Raw genomic sequence first — 20,812 nt, 5'->3', positions numbered from 1 at the left:
CGAGGCTCCATGCGGCTCGTTGATTGTGTGGAGGCAACCGCCTTCCTGCACTCATCATGGGTCAACTAATAGCTGAGGGGCGTGATGGCCGGCGCGAGCCCATTCTCCGATTTTGCGGGATTTTTATCGGTCTAGATGCGCAATTGGTGGCTTTCCCTCTACTAAGCCTAGAACTGAAGTTGCACTCGCCTCCACTTACCCTCCGGCCGTTTCACAATAATACGACGCGGACGTTGAAGAGGCTAGAGCCGACGCCGCGTATGTTCGGCGCGCATCCTTGTCCGGTGAGGCACTCTACGCCGTCGAGCTCTTCGATTCTGACATCAGATTAACAGACACACGGCTAATCGCCGACCCTTGTACTGTTCAACGGTTGCACGGCAGTTGAAAAGCCGACGGTTCGCGAGGCCATGCTTCGGGCTCCGGATGGCTGGGCAAACATTCCAGCTAGTCGGGTGCCTTCTAGCCTCGGAGTTACCCCAACGATTCGGGCGCAATCTCTGTGGGCGCGACGATGCAGTAGTGTTAATCGGATTTTCGCACCCAAGGTACTATCTCAGCTCCATCTCCTGAATAAGACTGGTTGCAGCAAATTTACGGAACGTGTTGAACTGCAGGTCGCCTTGAAGACAGGTATGCCACCGCCACCTAGCCCAGCGGCCCCTCTCTGGGCCACTGCAGACCAGACGCGTCCGCTGCGCCGCCCAGGAGGCACCCACATACGACCCTGCAACGTGTCTTGTGGGCTCTCTCTCCTGCCCCATGCAGACTCATCATGAATATTTTCCGGCCGGAGCCTGGATACTCGCAGCGTTTTCGTCAAGAAGCTTCCTCTGATTCCTACTACTCGTCGATGGAGAGAACATCGTTTGTGGGTGTCCATGATCTACTAATCGTGTTGCACGGTCCCCACTTACTCTTTCCGTAGACTGGCCGCTGCGCGTAGTCCAAGGCAGAGGGCAGAGACGGCGAGCATGAAAAAGCCACCACTCCTATACTCCTCGTTTCCATATTCTCACTCTCAGCTCTACCCAACCCACTCTCGCATCTTCGTCGTCGCAATGCCAAAGCGCCCGAGCCCCGGCCCCAAGCAAACCATACCTACTCGTCTCGTGCAAGGGTCGAACGGGCAGGTGTGTAGCCACAACTGAAATTTTCTACGCTGTCTCACCTTGGTCTCGCCGTCGGCAGATTGATAAGTACGTGCACATTTGGGGCATACGCTGGAACAAGCTCAGCGCCACGGCCTCTCCTGAGTCGACAAATCCAAGCCCACGTCCTCCCGTCCCACCGTCACCCGCTTACTTCAAGCCTGTCACAAAGGCGTCCAACATCACCGCGTCGCTGACGCGGAAGAAGACACCTCCCGAGGTGAGTTTTCTAGCTCCTTTCAGTAGGCACAGCTGACAATGTGTGCGTAACATGACCTCAGGCCGGAGGTCGGAGACGTCGCACCACACAGGTCAATGCCGCGTTCGTTGAGCAACCCAATGTCGCCTTGAAGCAGCCAACGTCTCCTCTTCCTCTTCCTCCCGCTCTTGCCCACTGCTTGCCCTTCAGCCATCCTTCGAGCCCCGTCACTTCGCACGTGAGCATTAGTCCCATGCCCACCATCACCCCACATGTACCTCAGCATGGTGGCGCATATCCTCGCAACGACTACGCCTCGCGACGGTTGGCGCATGGAGGTGTGCATCATGCAGCATACACACAGTCAGTATCCCAGCCTTTGCCAGGAGGTCCTTACTGGGGAACCCCTGCGACTCCGAGCCTCCATCCCCATTCATACGGCGCTCGTGGCCAACGTCCTCTCCTCGCCGCCACCTCCTCTCGCACACTGCCCAATGCCTCCGTCCAAACGTCGCGCCAGCCCTACAACGACGACTTGTGGCACCAATTCATGAATGATGCACTCTTCTCACCGGCTCCCTCTGTGGGTGGCGCAGCGAACCTCCCGGCCGCTGGATACGACGTCAATGGGTATCCGTATCCCACTCCAGGCGGGTACGCGCATGGAGGCTGGGATGCGCAGACCACTCAAAATTCTGCGCCCCAGCAGTATCATCATGGCTGGTGCTCGACGCAGGGCGGGGGGAGTTCCTCGAACAGCACGCATGGTGCTTAACGCGAGCATAAAGCGCAATGAAACGGGGAGCTCGACTCTCGAGAACCTCTGATACCCGTCCCAGGTGGACTATTCGTACTGTGCTACATAGTACCTTGTCATCTTACCTTCATGTTCCTCGTCGCACAAAATAATGCATGGCTTGCTTCGCCTCAACCACATGTACGAACTCAAATCAACGTGCCTCGTTGGTGACCACTACGACGTGCAATTGCGTCACCATGTTTGCGGCGCTCAGGTGGCTCTTGTGGTTCTGTTCTGCAACACTTCCGAGGCGGACCTTCGGAGGACATCTCTGTCTTGATGTACGTGAAGGCTAACGTTGCTGTTCAGTATTGTGTCGCTCTGCAGGCAGTACTGTGCTGAGGATGCGAAGCTGAGGAAAGAGTTTGGGGCGAGCTGGTTTTTGAAGCACAGAGAGCACTTCCGCACACATTGATATCGTACTCGAGTCGATGCACTTTATTATCCCAACTTTCTTGTTGATCGAGCCTCATTTCTCAGGTAGAGTTTCATGTGGGCCATTTGCGTTTCGGATCAAGTCCTGTTACCGCAGTTATTGTCAGTCTCGAGCTCGATATGTGGCGAAAGGATAGAATACTCACCATTGGCGTTGGAGTAAGCAGATAACACCACTCAGTCACTTCCGTACCCTTCCAAGGCCCCACCATTCGGGAGTGTTCCCCACTGAGTATCGATATCCTCCAAGACGCTCTCCGCATCCCATCTGTCCGAAGCCTCCCTGACTTGCTGAGCAGTGACCATAGAGGTCGACTTCCCGCCCCTCATTAGGTAGAGCCTATAGGGAATCTCGCAGCCGTGCTGGTAGACGCGTTGCACGTCCCGGATGGCAATGAGACGCTTCCCATACGGATGAAGATCGGCGGTGTTTCGGTTGTTCCTGCCCAGACGGCGTGTGAGCTCGGTGTGCATAACAGCAAGAGCACTGGTAAAAAAACTTCACTGCGACATGTTGTGCGTAGATATGCTAAAGCGAGACGACGCCGATAGATACGAAGAGAAGCGAGAGGAGCAGCAGCAGAAGTACTACTACTTGCCGGTGCTGCGGTAGTCTCACGGTCCTATGGCCGCCTGGGAGCACCTAGTAAAGTATGTAGTAGTACGTAAGGCTTGATGCACTTATATGAGAAACCATTGAGAAGGAACTCAAAGAGATCACGATACACAAGTCAGGAAACGGTGGGCTGGGTAGAAACTCGCAGCGTCCGGGGTATTAGCCGCTCACCTCATGTTGCGGTGTGGCGAACTACCACTTTTGGAGCAGCACGGCCACTGGCACATACGGGCTGTGTCGGAGTCCGATCCTCCTGGAGTTGAACTTCTCCCTCGAGGTCCCTCGCTACCAGCGATTGTTTTATCCCCTCTCGACGCCCTGGCGCAGTTCTTATTTTTGCTACGCTCTGTGCTCTGTCTGAACAAGGGTCCACGTTGCTCGCACCTGCATTCCGCTGGAGCTGAACGATACTGGTATGTCAAACAGCACGCTACAGTCCACAGAGGAATGTTGCACCGAGTCATCAGTGAGCACACGCAGATAACTATCGATGGCTCCGATAGGATTGCTGGAGGAAGATGAGGCGTCCTGCCAGATTGGCGGTGACACGAGGGGCGGTACCGTCCTAGTCCCGCGCTGGTTGGACGCGATGCACGCTGCTTTTGTGTTCCTCAGTCACTGTGGGTGCGACTAAGCAGTGGACGGCACGACGCCTACTTGCCATATCCGCCCTGCCTTGTTCTTGTGTCGGGCATGCGGCTGCCGCGTGATACTCGGGTTCTCTCGGCTACGACCACGAGTGGCAGTGACACCCACCCTGTATGGAAAGTCGGAATGGTTCTTTATCTTGAAAAGGCAGGGATGTCGAGTCTTCCAAAGCTCTGTAGGCGGTGATGCCCTGTATGTTGATGCCGCGAGGCCTTGAGAAACGTGGCTTCCAGGCTCAGTTACCTGCGGATCTGTATCCTATAAGACATATCCTGGTGAGTCGAGCGCACGTCGCGCTGTGCAGCCGCATCTTTCGTTTTCTCCTGCTCTTCCGAACTCATATCTCCACTATGCCCAAGGTGAAACCCACCAACTCGAAAGCTACCGGACATGTCCGGAACACCAATCCCAACCATCACGCGAAGGTTCCCGCTGCGTTGAAGCATATCCCGGCGCATGTGAGCCACTCCTCGCTCTGTGGCGACGCGTCGCTGACTGACTTTTCGTCTAGTTTATACAGAGCTGGGGCGATAGATCATACAAATACAAGCAGGAAGTAGTCGTGTCAGAAGACCCTCCGCCTTCGTCTCCGTCTCCGCCACCGCCACCGCCACAGCTGCGACCTCTCGCAATCGCTCCTCCTCAAGGGTGGAGGGCCAGGAAAGCACTCCATCCAACGTCGCAAGTAGATGTCGATACTCCGCCACCACCTTCACCCTTGGTGGTTGTGAAGGAGGAGGACATTGACTATGGTGTGGCGGGTCTCGAGGGACGGCTCTCCGACTACCGAACTGCCAAAAGTGAGCTCCGCGACGACTTTCCCGAGTACATGTACCCCTCCTCGCGCTCCACCTCTCCCGACATCCTTCCTCTCCCGGATATTGTTGTCACGAGGTCGGACTCCATGTCACCCTCGCCACCGAGCTCGCCTCTCACGCCACCGCGCTCTCCGCCACCGCGTGTCCAATCCTCCCCGGCTCATATCACCTCGTTCACTGCTCTAGAACAGTATCCTGCGGACTCACGGACCCATCGACGATCGCGTTCGCATCCGTACAGTGTCCCGCCACCGTCCAACTGTGGCGTTCGTCGTCGGTCTCTGTACGACGCCATCTCCAGACGCCAGCTTCCCCGGCCTGTTAGGGACCCACGACGGGTCGTCAAGTTTGAAATCGACGATCGTGACTCCGCATATGGGTCGCGTTATGACTGGAGGGATCTCCGGGCGCCACGCGACTCAATCTCGGTGGCCGCCATGGAGCGCAGGCGCAGTCCCTCCCCGATCATACCTGACATCGTCCTGCCGCGCTTCGTGGAGAGAAACGAGCATAACAAGCCCGTTCGGCTGCCCAGCTTCTGCAGACTCCGGGCCTCGGAGGAACCTCCCAGCCCTTCTCACAGACAAACTTCTCATCTCGCGTACTTCTCCGACTATTAGGAGACACACTCTCTAGTGGTACGCATTCTCGCCATGGCGGGTATGACCAACGCGCCGGACGTCGATGGCTTTCAACAAGTGCGCCACCGTCACGGCTGTGACTCATGCTCGTACCACTCAGCCACAAGATCTGAGCTTGTCCCAGGCTCACCCACTTGAGCATGCGGCGGGAACATAGAGCACGCTGCACTGCAAGTGCAGCATCCCCTTTCGCGTTTCAAAGCCATCATCCGTGGCACTACGTGATTCGTGCATTTTCGTCTTTATGTGTGCAGTATGCTAAGTATACAATATGTGCCCAACTATGCGCTCAATATGTATGAGTGAAACGAATAGAAAAAATATTTGTGTTTCGGCCAGCGATTTGCTATAGGGGAAGACCTGTGCAAGGAGTTGTTCCGGGAAGAGGAGTTGAGTGTAGGCGAAAAGAACAAAACGAACATAGGCGCTGTACTCTCTGTCGGGGAGTCGAACCCCGCTTTCGCGCGTCCGAAGCTGGAGAGCTATGACAGGCGCGTGTACTAAACCGATACACTAACAGAGATTGATGTGAGCGATGTTAGTGATGCGAGTATAAGTTCAAGGGGACTGCCACCGTAAGTAAGTGTCAATGTTTTTGTTTACCCGATTACAAACCCCTCATCCTTGTTCCTTTCTGTACAGTGCCACTGTAAGCAAATCGGCAGACTCAACTTGGTCCCACTGGGGACACGACGGTGGTGGATTATTCTTGCGGCCATGAGGACGAGAGCGATATACCATGGAACAAGTTGGGCTTATGCTGAGCGGCCCCGCCCCCGCCGCCCCGCATCGAGGAGAGGGAGATAGCCCCGGCCGCGATTGTCAAGGTCCAATACGGAGCTGTTCGAAAGATCTCCATGCATCTCAGTCCGATTCCTTCTCCTCGTTACTTTACTGTACACGGCACCAATGAAATGTCTGCTTCCTGCGAGATTATCGTCGCCTTGCGACATTTCTGTGCATTCACCGTCCACCAATCATTCGTCCCCCACAGCACCCGGCTTCCCGGGGCTCCCAGCAGTGCGCCATGCGGCCAGAATGAGCTCAACGACGTCGTCGACGCCCTTGCCCTGCTTGACACTCGTGAACGCGGTGGGCCCGTCGCCACGCATGAGCTTCGCATCGCGGTCCATCACTTCCAAGGAGGCACCCACATAGGGTGCGAGGTCAATCTGCAAAGTGATGCAAGATAGCATACGTGAGCGTGTTTGCTGTTGCAGAGGCGAAGGGACAACCGTACCTTGTTGATGACCAGCAAGTCCGACTGCGAGATGCCCGGGCCTCCCTTCCTCGGAATCTTATCACCACCCTAGACAGTGGGATTGAGCATCATAGCGGATGTAGACGCAAATCGCGGCGGGTATGGACTCACCGAGACATCGATGACATAGATGATGTAATCTGCGAGCTCGCGCGAGTAGTTGGCGGCGAGGTTGTCCCCGCCGCTCTCGACGAAGAGGATCTGGCAGCCGTACTTTGCCTGGAGAGTCTCGAGCGCGCCCATGTTCGCACTGATGTCCTCGCGGATCGCGGCGTGCGGGCACCCCCCAGTCTCGATTGCTAGGATGCGCGAGGACGGGAGGGCTTTGTTCTTGATCAGGAACTCTTGGTCTTCTTTCGTGAAGATGTCGTTGGTGACTGTGGCTGGAGGGTGGAGGGTGGGAAGGTGGATGAGCATGGAGCAAAGATACTAGGCAAGTACTTGGTAGGCTAAAGGTAGATCATGCAGACCGTCGAATGTCGACGAATCTGGATGGCTGTTAGGGACACCGTCTCCTCTACCATATCGACTGAGAGGGGTTCTCTCCTGCGTCTGAGGCAGGGGCTGAGGTAGAGTCTGATCAGACGCAGAATCACTCAGCACGGCTACTACTGTGATATCGGAACATATACTGGCCACAACCGGTGGACCCATCATTGACTCATTGTATTGCCATGCAAGGGCATAACGACGGATGGACGTACCGATGTTGTACTGGCCTCGGAGCTTCTGGCAAAGTGCGAGCGTGAGGGCAGTCTTTCCGGAGCCAACGGGCCTATCGGGGAGTAAGATGTCGAAGATGAGAAGCCTGGTAGGTTTACACGGAGAAGATGAGCCACATACCCGCCGATCCCGACCGTGAAGCCCCTCTCTTCGAAGTTGCGCAACGAGTAGTCGGGTAGATCGCGCTCTGCGAACTTGCCTGATCGTGCATACCGTTAGCCCCAAGTATCCCATGTGCATATCCGCCGATCTGAGAAGGATGCCGCTCACCTGGGTGGTCTAGATGCTCGTGTGTGTGCCCGTGCTCGTTCGGGCCATGGGAGTGCGTGTGGCCGCCGTCATGGCTGTGGGTATGACCGTCCGCACTGGCCGATGAGCCCGTGAGGCTGTTGATGAACTGTACCGTCTCGGACATGTCGACTCAGAAGACCTGTGCGGTATGCGTTTCTGCTGCACGCGACATCGATCCCCGCGAGCCTCGACAAGCCTGAGGGTCCCCCGGCGGCACTTTGCGGTCCGAGGAGGTAGGCGCCCGGACCTGAACACACTGAGCACACCCGCGACACCGTGGAGGTACTCGCTGGCTTCTTCCGTTTATCTCAGTTCCACTGTAGCCATGCACCATTTAGTATCACATCTCAGGAACCAATCGTGCCGCGCCCGACTGTCAGCGTGTACCAGTGCGATAATGCGGCGTCCGAGTGAACGCACACCCACGCGAAGTGACAATATCGGGGACCATCGCAGTCAGAGGGGAGGATAGCAACAGAGCCAAAGAACCCATCTTGTCATAGCACAGGTACCTTACTGAACAGCTGGCTAGATAATCGAGCCGCACTATAGCCCGGCATAGGCATGGGGTTGTAGCAGTAGTCGGCGAGGTCCTTGGGAGATGCAGCTGCATATAGGGGCATGCCAGAGCTTCACATTGATATCGTCAAAAGCCTTGCTCCTGACTGAAGTTGAGCCCAATTAACCACCGCAAGTGCAGCATCAAGCATGGCGAGGACTCTGACAGTTGGCATTGCAGATGAACGCATAATTGCCTCTAGGCACTCGATAGGCGCTGACCTGGAGGGTACCCCCGGCATATCCCGGGGTTGAGGAGCCAATGAGGTCGCGCGGGTTGCTGAGGGGTACCTCCCCGGTCGCGGTCGCAAATGGCGTGCCACAAGTGATGGCACAGCGCCTCCTCCTCCCTCTCTCTCCAGACTTGTCCATCGACTGTCCATAACCTCCTCTCCTCCTCCCCCTTCTACCGCGATATATATCGCCTCAATTCGCTGGCATTTCCCCCGGCACCTTCTCATCCAAAATGCTACACCACCCCCGTCTTCTAGCTCGCGACGACGACGTGAACTGCGGCTCCGGCGGCGGCGCCCGCACCGACACCAAACTCAGGATCGCTTCGATCTTCATCATCCTCGTCGGCTCTCTCGCAGGCGCACTCTTCCCTGTGCTCACCCGGAGGACGAAATGGCTGAGCAAGCGTGTGCCCCAGCCTGTGTTCGAGACGGCCAAGTACTTTGGCAGCGGTGTTATCGTGCGTGGCACCCTTTCTTCCCTCTCTCATCTATTCATATGCTGCTCATAGATCGCAACCTCGCTCATCCATCTGCTTGACCCTGCCATTGAAGAGCTCAGCTCTCCCTGCCTCGCTCCTGGATGGCAAGAATACGTGCGTACCCACCTTCTACGGGTTTCTACGAGCGCCCACTGACCGTGAGGCAATTACGCCATCATCAGCCCTACGCCCTCGGTATCTGTTTGATCAGCATCTTTCTCATCTTCATCGTCGAGCTTGTCGCCTTCCGTTGGGGCACCGCACGCCTCGAACGTCTCGGGCTCGCACACGACGCACACGGGCACGGGCTGGCCTCGCTCGCCGCCCACGGCCCGGAGACCGACCAGATCACTCAGGCGAACGCTGCCCTCTCTCGGAACGACATCTCCGATGGTTCGCTGAACCGGGAGAAGAGCCGGGACATCGAGAGCACCCACTCCCACTCCCACTCCCACTCTCAAGAGCATGAACACCAGCAGACCTTCCCCCACGCGCACTCTGACGTTGAGGCCGCTCGTGCACATGCCCATCATCACCATCCGCATGCGGTCGGCGACTCCCCGGCGGCGCAGGTCATCGGTATCGCGATCCTCGAGTTCGGCGTGCTCCTTCATAGTATCCTCGTCGGGCTCACGCTTGCTGTGAACGAGGAGTTCAGAGTGCTGTTCGTTGTCATTGTCTTCCATCGTGAGTCTCTGTTACATATTTTGTTAGTTTCCGAATTGACATACTCCACAGAGACGTTCGAGGGTCTCGGAGTAGGTTCGCGGTTAGCGTTCGTGCGCCTCCCGCAGAAGTACAACTACATCCCCGTTCTCGGTGCTGTCCTCTTCGGCATCACAACGCCCATTGGCATCGCCGTCGGGCTGGGTGTGCGGGAGACGTACAACCCTGACAGCACCACCGCGAGCATCGTCAGCGGTATTCTTGATGCGTTCAGTAGCGGTATCCTACTCTACACTGGGCTGGTCGAGGTACGCGTCTGTCTGCATCACATGTCTGTTGTCCGCTGACGGTCTTCCGTCGTCCAGCTCATGGCACACGAGTTCCTCTTCAACTCGGACATGCTCAGCGGGTCGAACAAGAAGCTTGCGTACGCGCTCGGGTGCATGATACTTGGTGCGGGGCTCATGGCGTTGTTGGGCCGTTGGGCGTGAACGGGGATCGCCGCGTTGCTTCGTTCTGCAATTCCCCCGCTTCGGTCGAGCCGACATGTACTCGCCCGTGCTCCATCGTACCCATCGCTGAGCCCTGTTGTGCCCGCTGATTTACGCTCTGCTATCCTAATACCGAACCTTCGCATACCACGCACCACGCACTGACACGATTATCTTTATTACTTACGTCACACATCGAGTTTCTGCACATCTGCACATGGACCGTCCGGGTTGCATACATACGGACATACTAGAACGAGCTGTCCTGGGGCGTGTACGATCCTAAGCCGTTGTTGTTGTTGTCTTGATCCCAATATACTAATAGTTGCACACAATCAGAGGGGTCGGATTCAGTGAACGGGCAGCTATCGTTACTGTCCAGAACCAGCTGTTTCGCCGTGAGCTGTCTCAGCATGTCTGCCTGACTGTCATCGGAGTCATCGAGACTCACACCGCGCTGGGCGAACCAGTCCGACCAGTACTTGGCATCTTCGGTCACCTATGTAGATCGTGAACTGCATGTTGGATGACCGTTGGACCATGATGTGATCGTGCATAAATAGCTACGAACACTGGCCTGAGGATTTGCTGTGTTGACAAGTACCTCAGGCAGACTCAATTGATTTTTAGTTGTAGCATATGGCGAACGCGGTCGACTTGAGTTCAACCTTCTCCACGCTTCGACTTATAGCGAAGCCAATTAACACAGAAGCGAGGTAAGCGGACAGATGGTGTCTTGATATCTGAAGACTGGTAACCACGTTGTCCGTAAAAGGCGAGACACGCTCGTACGCGAATACTTACGCCTGCTTACATCAGCAGATCTGCAAGGTCTCCCGCCGCTTGTGGACCTGGCCACCCTCTTCCGTGCATACCACCTCCGCCCTTTTCCCGCCGCTCTTGACGACGGCGCCGACAACCGTCCTCAATACTTGCTTTGACAACCACACGACCTAGCCCCCCGAGAACGACCAACGACCTAGCGACGAAGAGAAGCCTCGTCGACTCCCAGCTTGGGAAGGAACCACCACCGCAAGGCACTACTACACGCCCAGGACTTCCACCACCCGTGACCCACCGAACAGGACATCGGAGCGTCGAGCAGCTAACGACGGACATGAGCGAAGACGGATACCCACGCTCCTCGTACGATAATGGCGACCACGACGGGTCCGACGTCGGCCACTCGTCCCGCCATGGCCACAGCTACCCTCGCATCCCACACACCGTGCAGCACTACGTCCCCTCCACCGAGTCGCTCGACCGCCTAGGTCCGAACGGCGCGCCCCCGACCCCCACAAAGACCAAGGCCAAGTCGCCCTCTCCGCAGCGCCGCTCGAGCACCGAGAGCGCCAGCCGGCCGCAGTTTGCGAACGCCGGCTCGGGATCGGGCAGCGGAGGACGGTGGAGGGACAGCGCGATGCCCGGCGCGGCGACGCAGAGCGAGCTGGGACACGGATATGCGGGGGCACCGCCGCGGGTGAGCGTCGAGTCGGAGGGCGCGGCGAGTGCGACGCTGAGTGTGGGCGACGGGGAGGAGGCGGCGGCGGCGACGAGCACGGCGGAGATGGCGACGCTGGTCGAGCCGAGCTTTGACGAGAACATCCTGCGGACGCTGTGCGAGACGGACGTGAGTGTTTTGATCTTCGGGCGTGCAGATCCCCCGCTGACGGACGCTGTTCGCGGTTGCTCGGATGTTCCTGTGTCGGTGGTGATAGTGTGGGGTACCTTTACTTCTGGACAGGATCAAACAGAGTATGGTCTCGTGCAGGGTGCGTCTCGTTCCCTTCGTAGGCATTGCCGTTCAGGATACGGTCTGATAGCCGAACATCTGTAGGAGGCAGCGGCTTTCCTGAAGAGGCGAGCCGGATTGGAGGATGAGTATGGGAAGGGGTTGCAGAAGCTTGCTCGGTCGACCTCTGCCGAGTATGCTCAGCACGAAGGGAAGGCAGGGTGAGTGCATCCCGTCGATCACAACCCTCGTGTCGTACCTCACACTGGCGCAGATCCTTCGTGAACGCATGGGGCGCGGCGATGCGGACACATGAAGCCATGGCGGAGAGCAGAACGAAGTTCGCTCTGCGCTTGAATGAGATGAGCGAGGAATTGAACAACCTCGTGAAGGAGGTCGACAAGAACCGGAAAGCGGTGAGAAATCCATGTGGCTGATATCCATGGCCCCTCATCCTCATTGACCTTGCAGACGAAAGACTTGGCCACGCGGTACGAGCGCTCTCTGCAAGAGTCAGAGTCAGCGACAGAAAAGGCGAAGACGCGCTTCGACATGACTGCGGAGGAGCTCGAACGGTTATTGCTACAGAAAGAGGGCGAGCCTCTGAAGGACAGCGCCATGCAGAGCCGGTCGCCGGTGAACGGAAAGAGGGTCATTGGCAAGGCTGTTGCGAAGGGCGGCATGCTGCTCAAGGGGCGGAACCCTCAGAACGTACGTCTGCCCCCACCACGTGCTCAGCAGCAATTACTCACCGGGTGCAGATCCAACGGCAAGAGGACGATATCCGAGCGCGCATGTCCAACGCGTCGGACGCGTACAGAAAGGCGGTCACTGAGACGCAAACTATACGACAAGAATACTTTAACTTCCAGCTACCGAGAATCTTGCGGGTGCGCGTCGAGAATTTGGTGCCTGTCTGACGTATTCCAACGTGCTTCTTCCGTGCAGGCATTGAAGGAATGTGTGGACGAGATTGATCTCGGTACTCAGTACCACCTATCGCGTTACGCATTCCTGTGCGAGAGCATCGTCCACAGCGAGGCTACCATCCTGCAGCCACAGGATGACAGTGGTACGTAGATTGGTATGTTCTGTGTCTGCATCGCTCATATGTCCCTTGGGCAGTTCTGGGTCTAAAGGCCACAATGGAGTCTATTGATAACCGGTCGGACTTCAAAGTGTGGATGCAGGCGTATGTGTATGCTCACGGAGGCCAGAACGCTCGTGGACCGCGACGTAATGGACCTCAGGACGAGGGCTTCGTACGTCTTCCCCGCTTCACTATACAGTGGATGCCACTGACCATCGCCGGTGTTCCCGCGTCCATAGCTCCCTCCCATCCCCGCAATCCACCACCCAGGAAGCTCGCCGAGCCTCGCACATGCGTACCTCGACAAGGGCCGGCCGACGTTTGGCGTCCACCTTGCAGACCAGATGGCGCGTGACGACGTCGACGTGCCTCCAATTGTCGTCAAGTGTTGTGAGGCTATCGAAAAGTACGGCCTGGACCAGCAGGGCATCTACCGGATTGGCGGTACGCACAGTAAGGTGATGAAGTTGAAGGAGCGGCTAGATCGAGGTACGTCGTTTGATCCGCGGGTGCCCGGAACGTCGCGTGTGGTCATTCAGCGGTCCCTGGATCCGAGGACATGCGGAGGACGCCTCACATCCCTGTGCCTTTGCCCGAGTTACCCGCACGATTCCCCTGGTCGCCTTGGCCGATGACTTCTCTAATACAATCCTGCAGACTTGGAGTCGGTGAATCTTGATGCGGACGAGTGGTGCTCCGATATCAGCAACGTCACGAGTGTCCTCAAGCTCTGGCTCCGTGAGCTCCCGGACCCGCTATTCACATCTGTTCAGCACCAAGACTTCATGGAGGCTGCTAGTGAGTTGCCAGTCCCATCCTCTGACCATCCGCGTTTGGCTGACTTGGGTATGTCTCTCCCAGGGAACGAGAACGAGCGGGCACGGCACATCCGGTTGCACGAGCGTGTCAATGCGCTGCCGGATCCCAACTACTCTACGCTCAAGTATCTCATGGGTCATCTGCACAAGTTCGTCAACTCTTCCCCTATTTGTGACCGCCCGGAGGACGAGGTCCGACTGGTGCTGACGCTGACTCACACTCCGCCAATAGAGTCGTGCAACACGAGGCGCAGAACCAGATGTCCGTGCAGAACCTCGCGATCGTGTTCGGCCCAACCCTGTTTGGGCAGGGCCAGCCGGGCCTGAATGGTGCGATAAACGGCATGGCGGACGCCTCACTCCAGAACAAGGTCCGTAGAAACATCGGGGCTGCGCTGGGGGTTCTTCGCTGACTATATTGAATGGCGTGCTCGTGCGCTGTGCAGGCGGTAGAGACTATTCTCGAACACTACACCGACATATTCGTCGACGAGGGCGAAGAGGCGTGAGCGCACGCACCACTCTTCGCTCTGCGCGCACCGCATCCATCTTGGTACACCATCTTTCTTGTCGACCGCACCTTCTTGCAGCTCGCCCCTTCTTGATGCAACAGCTCCTCCGTTATCGTGCAGAATTTCTCAACCACCAGACTAGTATCCTACAAGCTACCCCGCGCCCATGTTTATATGCATCGGTTATGTTTATACCCCCATATCTGCATGTATCTCTTACAGACTATCTCCACTTACCGTTTGTATATGCCTCCCCTTCCTTCACCCCCCCCCTCCTCCCCACACACCCCTCCCTCCCGTTGTTGGTATACCGGACTAGGAGCAGGCTCCGCTCCTGTTGAAGAAGACTGTATTCGGATCACGTCGTTGTCTGTACTCGCAACACTATCTTATTGGTTTTGGCTCTGTTGTTCTATGTCTCATTCGTGTCGCCGCGACGAGCTGGATGGAAACAAGGACAAGCACGTACTGAGACCGACCGTCGTTCTCAGGCTTCCGCAGCAGCAGCACGAGCGGCGGAGACCTCGGCGGCCACACTAAGGACCCACAAGTCTTCCAGCAGGGCGGAAATTGAGTGCGGGTGAGCCCAGGCTGGGGCAACGCTAAGAATATGCCTTTGCATGCCACATTACATATGTATTCCATGTTGTGTGTTGTGTTGCGCGTTCTACGGTGTGGTGCGATTCGTGCGGCGTGCCATAAATACAGTGTGTGCCATGTAAAGTGTACAGCGTGTAGTAAGTCCCGGGTCCGGATGAGCAGCGTTCCGAGGTCGGCTTGATTAGCTTGCGGTGGAAGCGATGCGGACATGCAAGAGCTTGTGCAACGTATGGATGATAGAGTACCTGTATCTGTGGGGGCATGGTTAGTGACATGCGCGAGCGTGTGAGAGGGTGAGGGTACGCACGATGATATGTGGATAACCACAGCAGAGGAAGTCCGCCCCTCTCCGAACCTCTCCCTAAGTCTCAACCCCCGCTCCTACTCGCACAGCCCTCCCCGCCCCTCCACGGCACCCACTTCCGGGCGCATTCGTGCTTGCCATAGCCACCGCCAGCAGCCTACCGAGCCACGTCCCTACGGTGAGCCGCACGCTCAAGCTAGTATCGAGTCCATACCGTCGCGCCCGCCGCAGGGACCCACACGTCCGCGTTGTCGCTGTCGCGGCGCCACTCGGTGCGGGAGGGGAAGACGACGTGGCGGAGGGCGGGGCACGCGCGCGCCCATGTCGTGCAGAGCGCGGACTCCTCGAGCGCGTTCCCGCGGCCGACGCCGTCGACGGAGGTCGGGGAGAGGTCGAGCTGGTGCAGCGCGGTGAAGGCGCCGAGGACAGGCGAGAGGCCCGCGAGGAGGCTCTGTGTGCGTTAGGCGCAGACGACAGACATCGGGACCCGGCGCGGACGCAACGGAAGCAATGAGGGACTGACGCTTTGGAAGAAAAGAAGAGAGAAGAGAGGAGGGGAGGGACTTACGATGCCGGAGAGCGCGTGGTGCAGTGTGTGCCGCAGCGCGAGCTTGACCTTCATGACCTCGACGGCGGGGAGGTGCCGCGAGATGTCGCGGAGGAGGATCGGGGTGACGCTCATCATGCTGAGGTCGAGCCAGCGGATGGGCACGCTGCTCATCGCAATCCTCTGCAGATCCCTCTCGGTGATGAACTCGTGCCCTACAAGGCCCAGGAGGGAGACCGGCCGCCCAGGGAGCACGCTCGACGCCGCGATCGCACTCCCGCGGAAGTCGTGCAGCGCAGGGAGCGCGTCCGCCGGCAGCTCGAGCGCATCATAGCAGTCGAGCAGGCGCAGATGCGAAACCGCGGGTGCGCCAGAGAGGAACCTCGATATTGCCGTGCTGGTGCTCGGGGCAGCATACACCTTTGGCGAGAGCGTGCCCCGCCCAAGTCCACTGAATGAGAAGCCACGCAGGGCGGGAAGATGGCATCCGTCGAGGAGTACCCGCTCGTCGAGCGGGGCGCCGATGAGGCCGAGTGCGAGCTCAAGCTGCTCGAGGTGCTGGAGAGTCCGGAGGGCGCGGTTGAGGATCTCAAGCACGGGGGTGGCTAGGGGGAGGTACCCAACTCTGGGCCCGGGGTCTGTATGCCATCGGATGGAGAGCTTGCGAACGACGTCTGAGAGATGCGGGCGCGCGAGGATGGTACTCGCGCAAGTGGCGGAGTAAATATTGAAGGCTGGTCCGTGAGAGAAGGGCGGAAGGGTCTCGCAGATGACGATGGATGTGTAGAGGATGCGCTCTGCGATGAGGCGGAAGTGGTGGCATGTCCGCACTACGACGGCGAGAGAGGGCGCGGAGAGGTTCTCGAAGATGGCATGGAGGGTCTCGTTCGGCAGCTGTACACCCCCCATTGTCGTCATAGTTGTATCGCGAGGGATGGAGCGGCGATGACTGCGCCAGATGATGAGATGGTCGGGCGGCAGCGGTTGGGAGGGAGGAGGAGGAAGGGTGCGAAGAGGAGGAACCGGGGCGGCAGGGCGAGGAAGCGCGAGGCTAAAGGCGTGGGCTGAGCAAAGGCTGAGGAAAGACGGGGAAAAACGGCGTCTCGGCTCACCAGGACCTGTGGGATGGCGGGATTGCGGGAGTGCGCAAAGGGATCGCAGGGAAGGAGGTGGTGGCTGGTGGGAGCAGGGAGTTTGCCCGAAGGAGAGGGAGGGCTCTATAGCGGAAAATTGCCGGGTGCGGGGGCCTGGTAGGTTCCCAAGGCGAGGCAGGGTGCAAGTATAACGGACTGGGGCGATATGTCGCGACGAGGGAATCGCAGAGAAATCACCGTACGCCCCGCGCAATCGCAGACGCACCCCTCGCTGTATCAGCCTTATTCACAAGCACCCATACAGCGGTCGGCTGTCCGATCGGAAGCATGGTCTGCTCAGACAGTCGAGACAACGCACATGCCATGCAGAGTCCAGACAGGCAGGTCCACAACGACGGGAAGACATGGTAGGGAGCACGGACCCAGCAACGGGAGACAGAAGCGGGCGCGAAGAGACACAGCTGCGACTGAGTGGCAATCACTCGAGAACCAGTCCACTCCGAAATTATTCACTTGCCAATCACGCGCACTCAGGGACGGGCGATTATGCGTCTTCCTGTTATACACTAAATAATAATACACCGAGGAAAAGCCGAAACATATATACACCACGAGACATCCCTCATGCACCGAAACCGTACAATGTGCGGCCGGAACGCTTCAGGGCGTAGACGACGTCGAGTGCCGTCACCGTTTTCCGCTTAGCGTGCTCAGTGTACGTGACACTGTCCCGGATGACCTAAATACAACAGGCATTGAGTCAATCTGACAGACGGTGCCGGCTCGCGGACGACTCACATTCTCGAGGAAGATCTTGAGGACACCACGGGTCTCCTCGTAGATGAGGCCGGAGATACGCTTCACACCACCACGACGAGCGAGACGGCGAATAGCGGGCTTTGTGATACCTGCAAGGGGACGTTAACTCGTGTTGGACATGCCCTTGGAGAACGAGGCAGGCGATAAGGACAATGGACGGCACCTCCCTGGGTCCGCTTACGGTGTTGAAACACTGCACAAGCTACCGACAGGCTAACGTGCCCTCAACCATCCCTCTCGTTCACAGCTGCCATCACCGGAAGTGCCCAAGATACGAAGACTCACCCTGGATGTTATCGCGAAGAATCTTGCGGTGACGCTTAGCACCACCCTTTCCTAGACCCTATCAAGCGAAGGAGTCATCAGCTTCAAGTCCCAACTATCCATATAGTTGCAAGCGCACGTACCTTGCCACCCTTTCCACGGCCAGACATGTTGAAGTTGTAGGTTGGTTGGAGAGATAAAGGAAGTTAACTTGTGCTATCGACGAATCGTCGAAGAGACTTGGGCAGCAGGTGCGGGCGCGCAGAGGTGGTTTGCCCGGGCGGATGCGGTAGGGGAGACGGAAGATGGAGGCTAGCAGCAGCCCCGAGGCCGCTTATATGGGGAACCCCCGGACGCGCCTGTGGCTACATCACGTGTAATAAACCTTATTTTTGTTGAACAGCGCTAAACGCGTCCACGCGCGCACGTGATGCAACTCGCCGCGTCGCGCTTGGGCGGCTACGCGCTGGTATAAGTATCGGGGGCGCCCCCGCTACTTCCCCCTCCACCCACAACCGTACTCCGCCTCTGCCGCCCTTTGCCACCCAAACACTCCACCAACCAACACCTTCTAAACATTACAAGCAATGGCCCGAACCAAGCAGACCGCTCGCAAGTCCACCGGTGGCAAGGCGCCCCGCAAGCAGCTCGCTGCCAAGTCCCAGGCCCGCAAGACTGCCGCTGTAAGTCACCTTGCTCACTTGCTCGTCGAAGTCCTCAGGACTTACGATGTATGTTGGATTTGTAGGCCGCAACAGGCGGTGTGAAGAAGCCCCATCGTTTCCGGCCTGGTACCGTCGCTCTCCGCGAGATTCGTCGGTACCAGAAGTCGACCGAGCTCCTCATCCGCAAACTCCCCTTCCAGCGGCTGGTTCGTGAGATCGCACAGGACTTCAAGGTATGCCTCCATTGCTGCTTCCAATCTTGAATTGTGGTCTGACACGGGCACACAGACGGACCTCCGTTTCCAGTCCTCTGCGGTCATGGCTCTCCAGGAGGCGTCCGAGGCATATCTCGTCTCGCTCTTCGAGGACACCAACCTCGCTGCCATCCATGCTAAGCGTGTCACCATCCAGCCGAAAGACCTCGTGAGTCCTTCGCAACGTTCTTCATTGCTCAACATTGTGCTGACTACTGGCTTTGCTGATAGGCATTGGCTCGCCGGTTGCGTGGCGAGCGCACTTGAGTGCAGTTCTGTATTCCCTTCTTGTCTCTGTATCTTTGTATCTGGGTGTATTTATATTGTTCATTAGTAATCATTTCTTTGGCTGTCATCACCGTTGGCGTGTGTACTGCAGTGTGCATGGGCTCGCTGGTGTCCGAGGCCGTTTCGATGGATGTACAAGGGCAGACGCGTTAAACGATATCCATTGTGTATCCAAGCGAGCGTAATCCAAAACAAGGAGAGTGGGGAGATCATCTGTATGCCACATTCGCGGCGGGGTATTACTACGTAGCTATACACAAATAGACATCAACCACGTATGGAGAGGCGACTCACGCCCAAGTAAAGAGTAGAGTATGCAGAGAGAACAAGGCAAAGGGGAGGCCTAACGCCTCACGCCTCACCTATCACCATCCAAATAGCAAGAATCCGAACCCAGTCTAGCACCAAACGCGATACGCAGAGCTCAGAAGGCGTCGGCCTCGCCGCCATACCGCTTCGGCAGCTCGCTCACAGGGATTATCTGTGAGAGCTCCGCGCCGATCGTCTTCGCGCCGGTGCCAACCACGGACATCTTCGCGAGCGTCGCCGCCGAGATGAGAGGTTTGAAGAGCCAGAAGATCCACGTGAGGAGCGTCGGGACGTTGATGAAGAACTTCCGTGACTGAGACGCGGGCGTGAGTTTGCTGTAACGAACGAGCAGGAAATGAGAAACGTACAAGGAACTCGGGGTAATGGTTCTGGAAGATGGAGGTCGCTTCCTTGGCCGCTGCCTTCTGGTGCGCGTCGCGCTGTGTCATGCTGACGCCCTCGTAGTCTGTCGTGGCGTTTACAGGTAAGATGTCTGCGGTGCCCCATAGAGTATTCACGCACCATGCACTTGCACCATCTGGTCCACAGTCTCAAAGTCAAGCAGCTCAATGCTCTGCTCCATGAACTGCACACGCCACCTTCGCCCCAGTCCCTCCTTAGTGTCGCACCACATCTCGGACAATGACATCGACGCACCTAAGGAACTTCTGCACGTCCCCAAACACGGCGTTCATGTCCTTCACCGCGCCATACAGATTGTATGTGACCGGGTGGCCTTCCTTGTCCTTCCCATGCACGACGCCCAGCTTCCCAAACACCTCCGGGTCGAACTTCTCCTGCATTATCTCGTCGATCTTGAACTCGTCGCGCCACTTCAGTGTGGACACGAGCATGTCTGCCGCATGCGCCACGTTCAGGCTCCGTGCGCGCGCGAACTTGGCGAGGATCACGGACGCCTTGGCGTTCGGAGTCGTTGAGAGCTCGACGCCCCAGAGCGTGATCGAGGTCGGAGCGGGCGACTTGTCGGGGTATGCCTTCGCGAAGATGCTCGGAAGTTCAGCCTGTCAGTGTCCATGGGGAGAACTGTAAGCACCGAAGAAGATGAAAAATACGCAAACACGTACGCGCAGCTCCTTTACCGCCTTCCATTCCGCCTCTGTGAACTTCTCCGTGAGCGCGTTCTGCGGCTCGACGCCTTCCTCCGTCTTCACGATGGACGACTCCGCATTCTGCGGCTCTGCGATATGGTACATTGTGACAAGGGATGCAGGCGGCGACGGCGATCAAACGTCAACACGACAGGACAAGGTTGTGAACATTCCCGCTGCGTGGACGCTTATATACGGTTTGAACACGCACCTTCCGCCTTGGATTCGCTCACAGGCGCAGTTGCAGGTGCAGGCGTGACCTCCGGCGCAGGTGCCGGTTCCGCAGGAGCTGTGGGAGCCGGGGTAGGCTCCGCGAGAGCGGGAGTCGCCTCAGGCTCGGGCGCGGGGGCTGCCTCGGTGGGAGCGGACACTGTGGCGGCGGTCGTGGGCTCGGC

The 20,812-nt window shown here is 57.7% G+C and overlaps 10 protein-coding genes and 1 non-coding gene across 11 annotated transcripts; 5 read left to right on the top strand and 6 right to left on the bottom strand.

Annotated features, from left to right (window-relative positions):
• The first annotated feature begins 1,259 nt into the window (after window positions 1–1,259).
• L226DRAFT_109878 (uncharacterized protein) lies at window positions 1,260–2,252 on the top strand. The gene is made up of 2 exons (XM_067672115.1): window positions 1,260–1,371; window positions 1,433–2,252. The coding sequence occupies exon 2, from the start codon at window positions 1,604–1,606 to the stop codon at window positions 2,123–2,125; it is 522 nt and encodes a 173-aa protein (XP_067533967.1). The 5' UTR covers window positions 1,260–1,371; window positions 1,433–1,603; the 3' UTR covers window positions 2,126–2,252.
• A 239-nt stretch (window positions 2,253–2,491) lies between these two features.
• Window positions 2,492–3,318, bottom strand: L226DRAFT_536512 (uncharacterized protein). The gene is made up of 3 exons (XM_067681136.1): window positions 3,090–3,318; window positions 2,731–3,026; window positions 2,492–2,669 (listed from the first exon to the last, which is right to left on the bottom strand). Exons 1-2 carry the CDS (start codon window positions 3,095–3,097, stop codon window positions 2,762–2,764), a joined length of 273 nt encoding a protein of 90 aa, XP_067533966.1. The 5' UTR covers window positions 3,098–3,318; the 3' UTR covers window positions 2,492–2,669; window positions 2,731–2,761.
• Window positions 3,319–4,198: 880 nt separating this feature from the next.
• Window positions 4,199–5,286, top strand: L226DRAFT_524178 (uncharacterized protein; the record flags this gene model as incomplete). Its single annotated transcript, XM_067678869.1, has 2 exons — window positions 4,199–4,306; window positions 4,360–5,286. The coding sequence occupies 2 exons, from the start codon at window positions 4,199–4,201 to the stop codon at window positions 5,284–5,286; spliced, it is 1,035 nt and encodes a 344-aa protein (XP_067533965.1).
• A 453-nt stretch (window positions 5,287–5,739) lies between these two features.
• On the bottom strand, window positions 5,740–5,830 carry L226DRAFT_t153. The gene has a single exon. It is a non-coding gene; the product is annotated as a tRNA-Asp (tRNA).
• Window positions 5,831–5,920: 90 nt separating this feature from the next.
• Window positions 5,921–7,706, bottom strand: L226DRAFT_489250 (urease accessory protein UreG; the record flags this gene model as incomplete). The annotated part of the gene is made up of 6 exons (XM_067677265.1): window positions 5,921–6,479; window positions 6,548–6,616; window positions 6,680–6,951; window positions 7,273–7,343; window positions 7,412–7,490; window positions 7,562–7,706. 6 exons carry the CDS (start codon window positions 7,704–7,706, stop codon window positions 6,285–6,287), a joined length of 831 nt encoding a protein of 276 aa, XP_067533964.1. The 3' UTR covers window positions 5,921–6,284.
• A 790-nt stretch (window positions 7,707–8,496) lies between these two features.
• On the top strand, window positions 8,497–10,345 carry L226DRAFT_510862 (ZIP zinc/iron transport family). The gene is made up of 5 exons (XM_067678276.1): window positions 8,497–8,834; window positions 8,886–8,969; window positions 9,038–9,542; window positions 9,594–9,829; window positions 9,887–10,345. The coding sequence occupies exons 1-5, from the start codon at window positions 8,607–8,609 to the stop codon at window positions 10,010–10,012; spliced, it is 1,179 nt and encodes a 392-aa protein (XP_067533963.1). The 5' UTR covers window positions 8,497–8,606; the 3' UTR covers window positions 10,013–10,345.
• Window positions 10,346–10,847: 502 nt separating this feature from the next.
• On the top strand, window positions 10,848–14,594 carry L226DRAFT_536508 (GTPase activating protein). The gene is made up of 13 exons (XM_067681135.1): window positions 10,848–11,642; window positions 11,731–11,784; window positions 11,850–11,965; window positions 12,019–12,160; window positions 12,216–12,455; window positions 12,506–12,634; window positions 12,693–12,816; window positions 12,870–13,006; window positions 13,074–13,323; window positions 13,492–13,632; window positions 13,696–13,801; window positions 13,885–14,023; window positions 14,099–14,594. Exons 1-13 carry the CDS (start codon window positions 11,130–11,132, stop codon window positions 14,159–14,161), a joined length of 2,154 nt encoding a protein of 717 aa, XP_067533962.1. The 5' UTR covers window positions 10,848–11,129; the 3' UTR covers window positions 14,162–14,594.
• A 209-nt stretch (window positions 14,595–14,803) lies between these two features.
• L226DRAFT_109742 (uncharacterized protein) lies at window positions 14,804–16,754 on the bottom strand. The gene is made up of 5 exons (XM_067672114.1): window positions 16,728–16,754; window positions 15,592–16,666; window positions 15,283–15,519; window positions 15,072–15,225; window positions 14,804–15,015 (listed from the first exon to the last, which is right to left on the bottom strand). Exons 2-4 carry the CDS (start codon window positions 16,531–16,533, stop codon window positions 15,133–15,135), a joined length of 1,272 nt encoding a protein of 423 aa, XP_067533961.1. The 5' UTR covers window positions 16,534–16,666; window positions 16,728–16,754; the 3' UTR covers window positions 14,804–15,015; window positions 15,072–15,132.
• Window positions 16,755–17,220: 466 nt separating this feature from the next.
• On the bottom strand, window positions 17,221–18,090 carry L226DRAFT_536505 (histone-fold-containing protein). The gene is made up of 4 exons (XM_067681134.1): window positions 17,936–18,090; window positions 17,814–17,871; window positions 17,508–17,617; window positions 17,221–17,448 (listed from the first exon to the last, which is right to left on the bottom strand). Exons 1-4 carry the CDS (start codon window positions 17,960–17,962, stop codon window positions 17,332–17,334), a joined length of 312 nt encoding a protein of 103 aa, XP_067533960.1. The 5' UTR covers window positions 17,963–18,090; the 3' UTR covers window positions 17,221–17,331.
• Window positions 18,091–18,379: 289 nt separating this feature from the next.
• L226DRAFT_510849 (histone H3) lies at window positions 18,380–19,265 on the top strand (the record flags this gene model as incomplete). The annotated part of the gene is made up of 4 exons (XM_067678275.1): window positions 18,380–18,499; window positions 18,541–18,690; window positions 18,746–18,880; window positions 18,943–19,265. The coding sequence occupies 4 exons, from the start codon at window positions 18,380–18,382 to the stop codon at window positions 18,976–18,978; spliced, it is 441 nt and encodes a 146-aa protein (XP_067533959.1). The 3' UTR covers window positions 18,979–19,265.
• On the bottom strand, window positions 19,056–20,522 carry L226DRAFT_584646 (CRAL/TRIO domain-containing protein; the record flags this gene model as incomplete). The annotated part of the gene is made up of 5 exons (XM_067685567.1): window positions 19,056–19,621; window positions 19,677–19,774; window positions 19,831–19,907; window positions 19,966–20,330; window positions 20,394–20,522. 5 exons carry the CDS (start codon window positions 20,520–20,522, stop codon window positions 19,424–19,426), a joined length of 867 nt encoding a protein of 288 aa, XP_067533958.1. The 3' UTR covers window positions 19,056–19,423.
• Between the last annotated feature and the right edge of the window lie 290 nt (window positions 20,523–20,812).

The sequence above is a fragment of the Lentinus tigrinus genome (genome assembly GCF_003813185.1).
Source record: "Lentinus tigrinus ALCF2SS1-7 unplaced genomic scaffold L226scaffold_18, whole genome shotgun sequence".
Classification (NCBI taxonomy): domain Eukaryota; kingdom Fungi; phylum Basidiomycota; class Agaricomycetes; order Polyporales; family Polyporaceae; genus Lentinus; species Lentinus tigrinus.
This window is presented reverse-complemented; position numbering and strand designations above follow the sequence as displayed.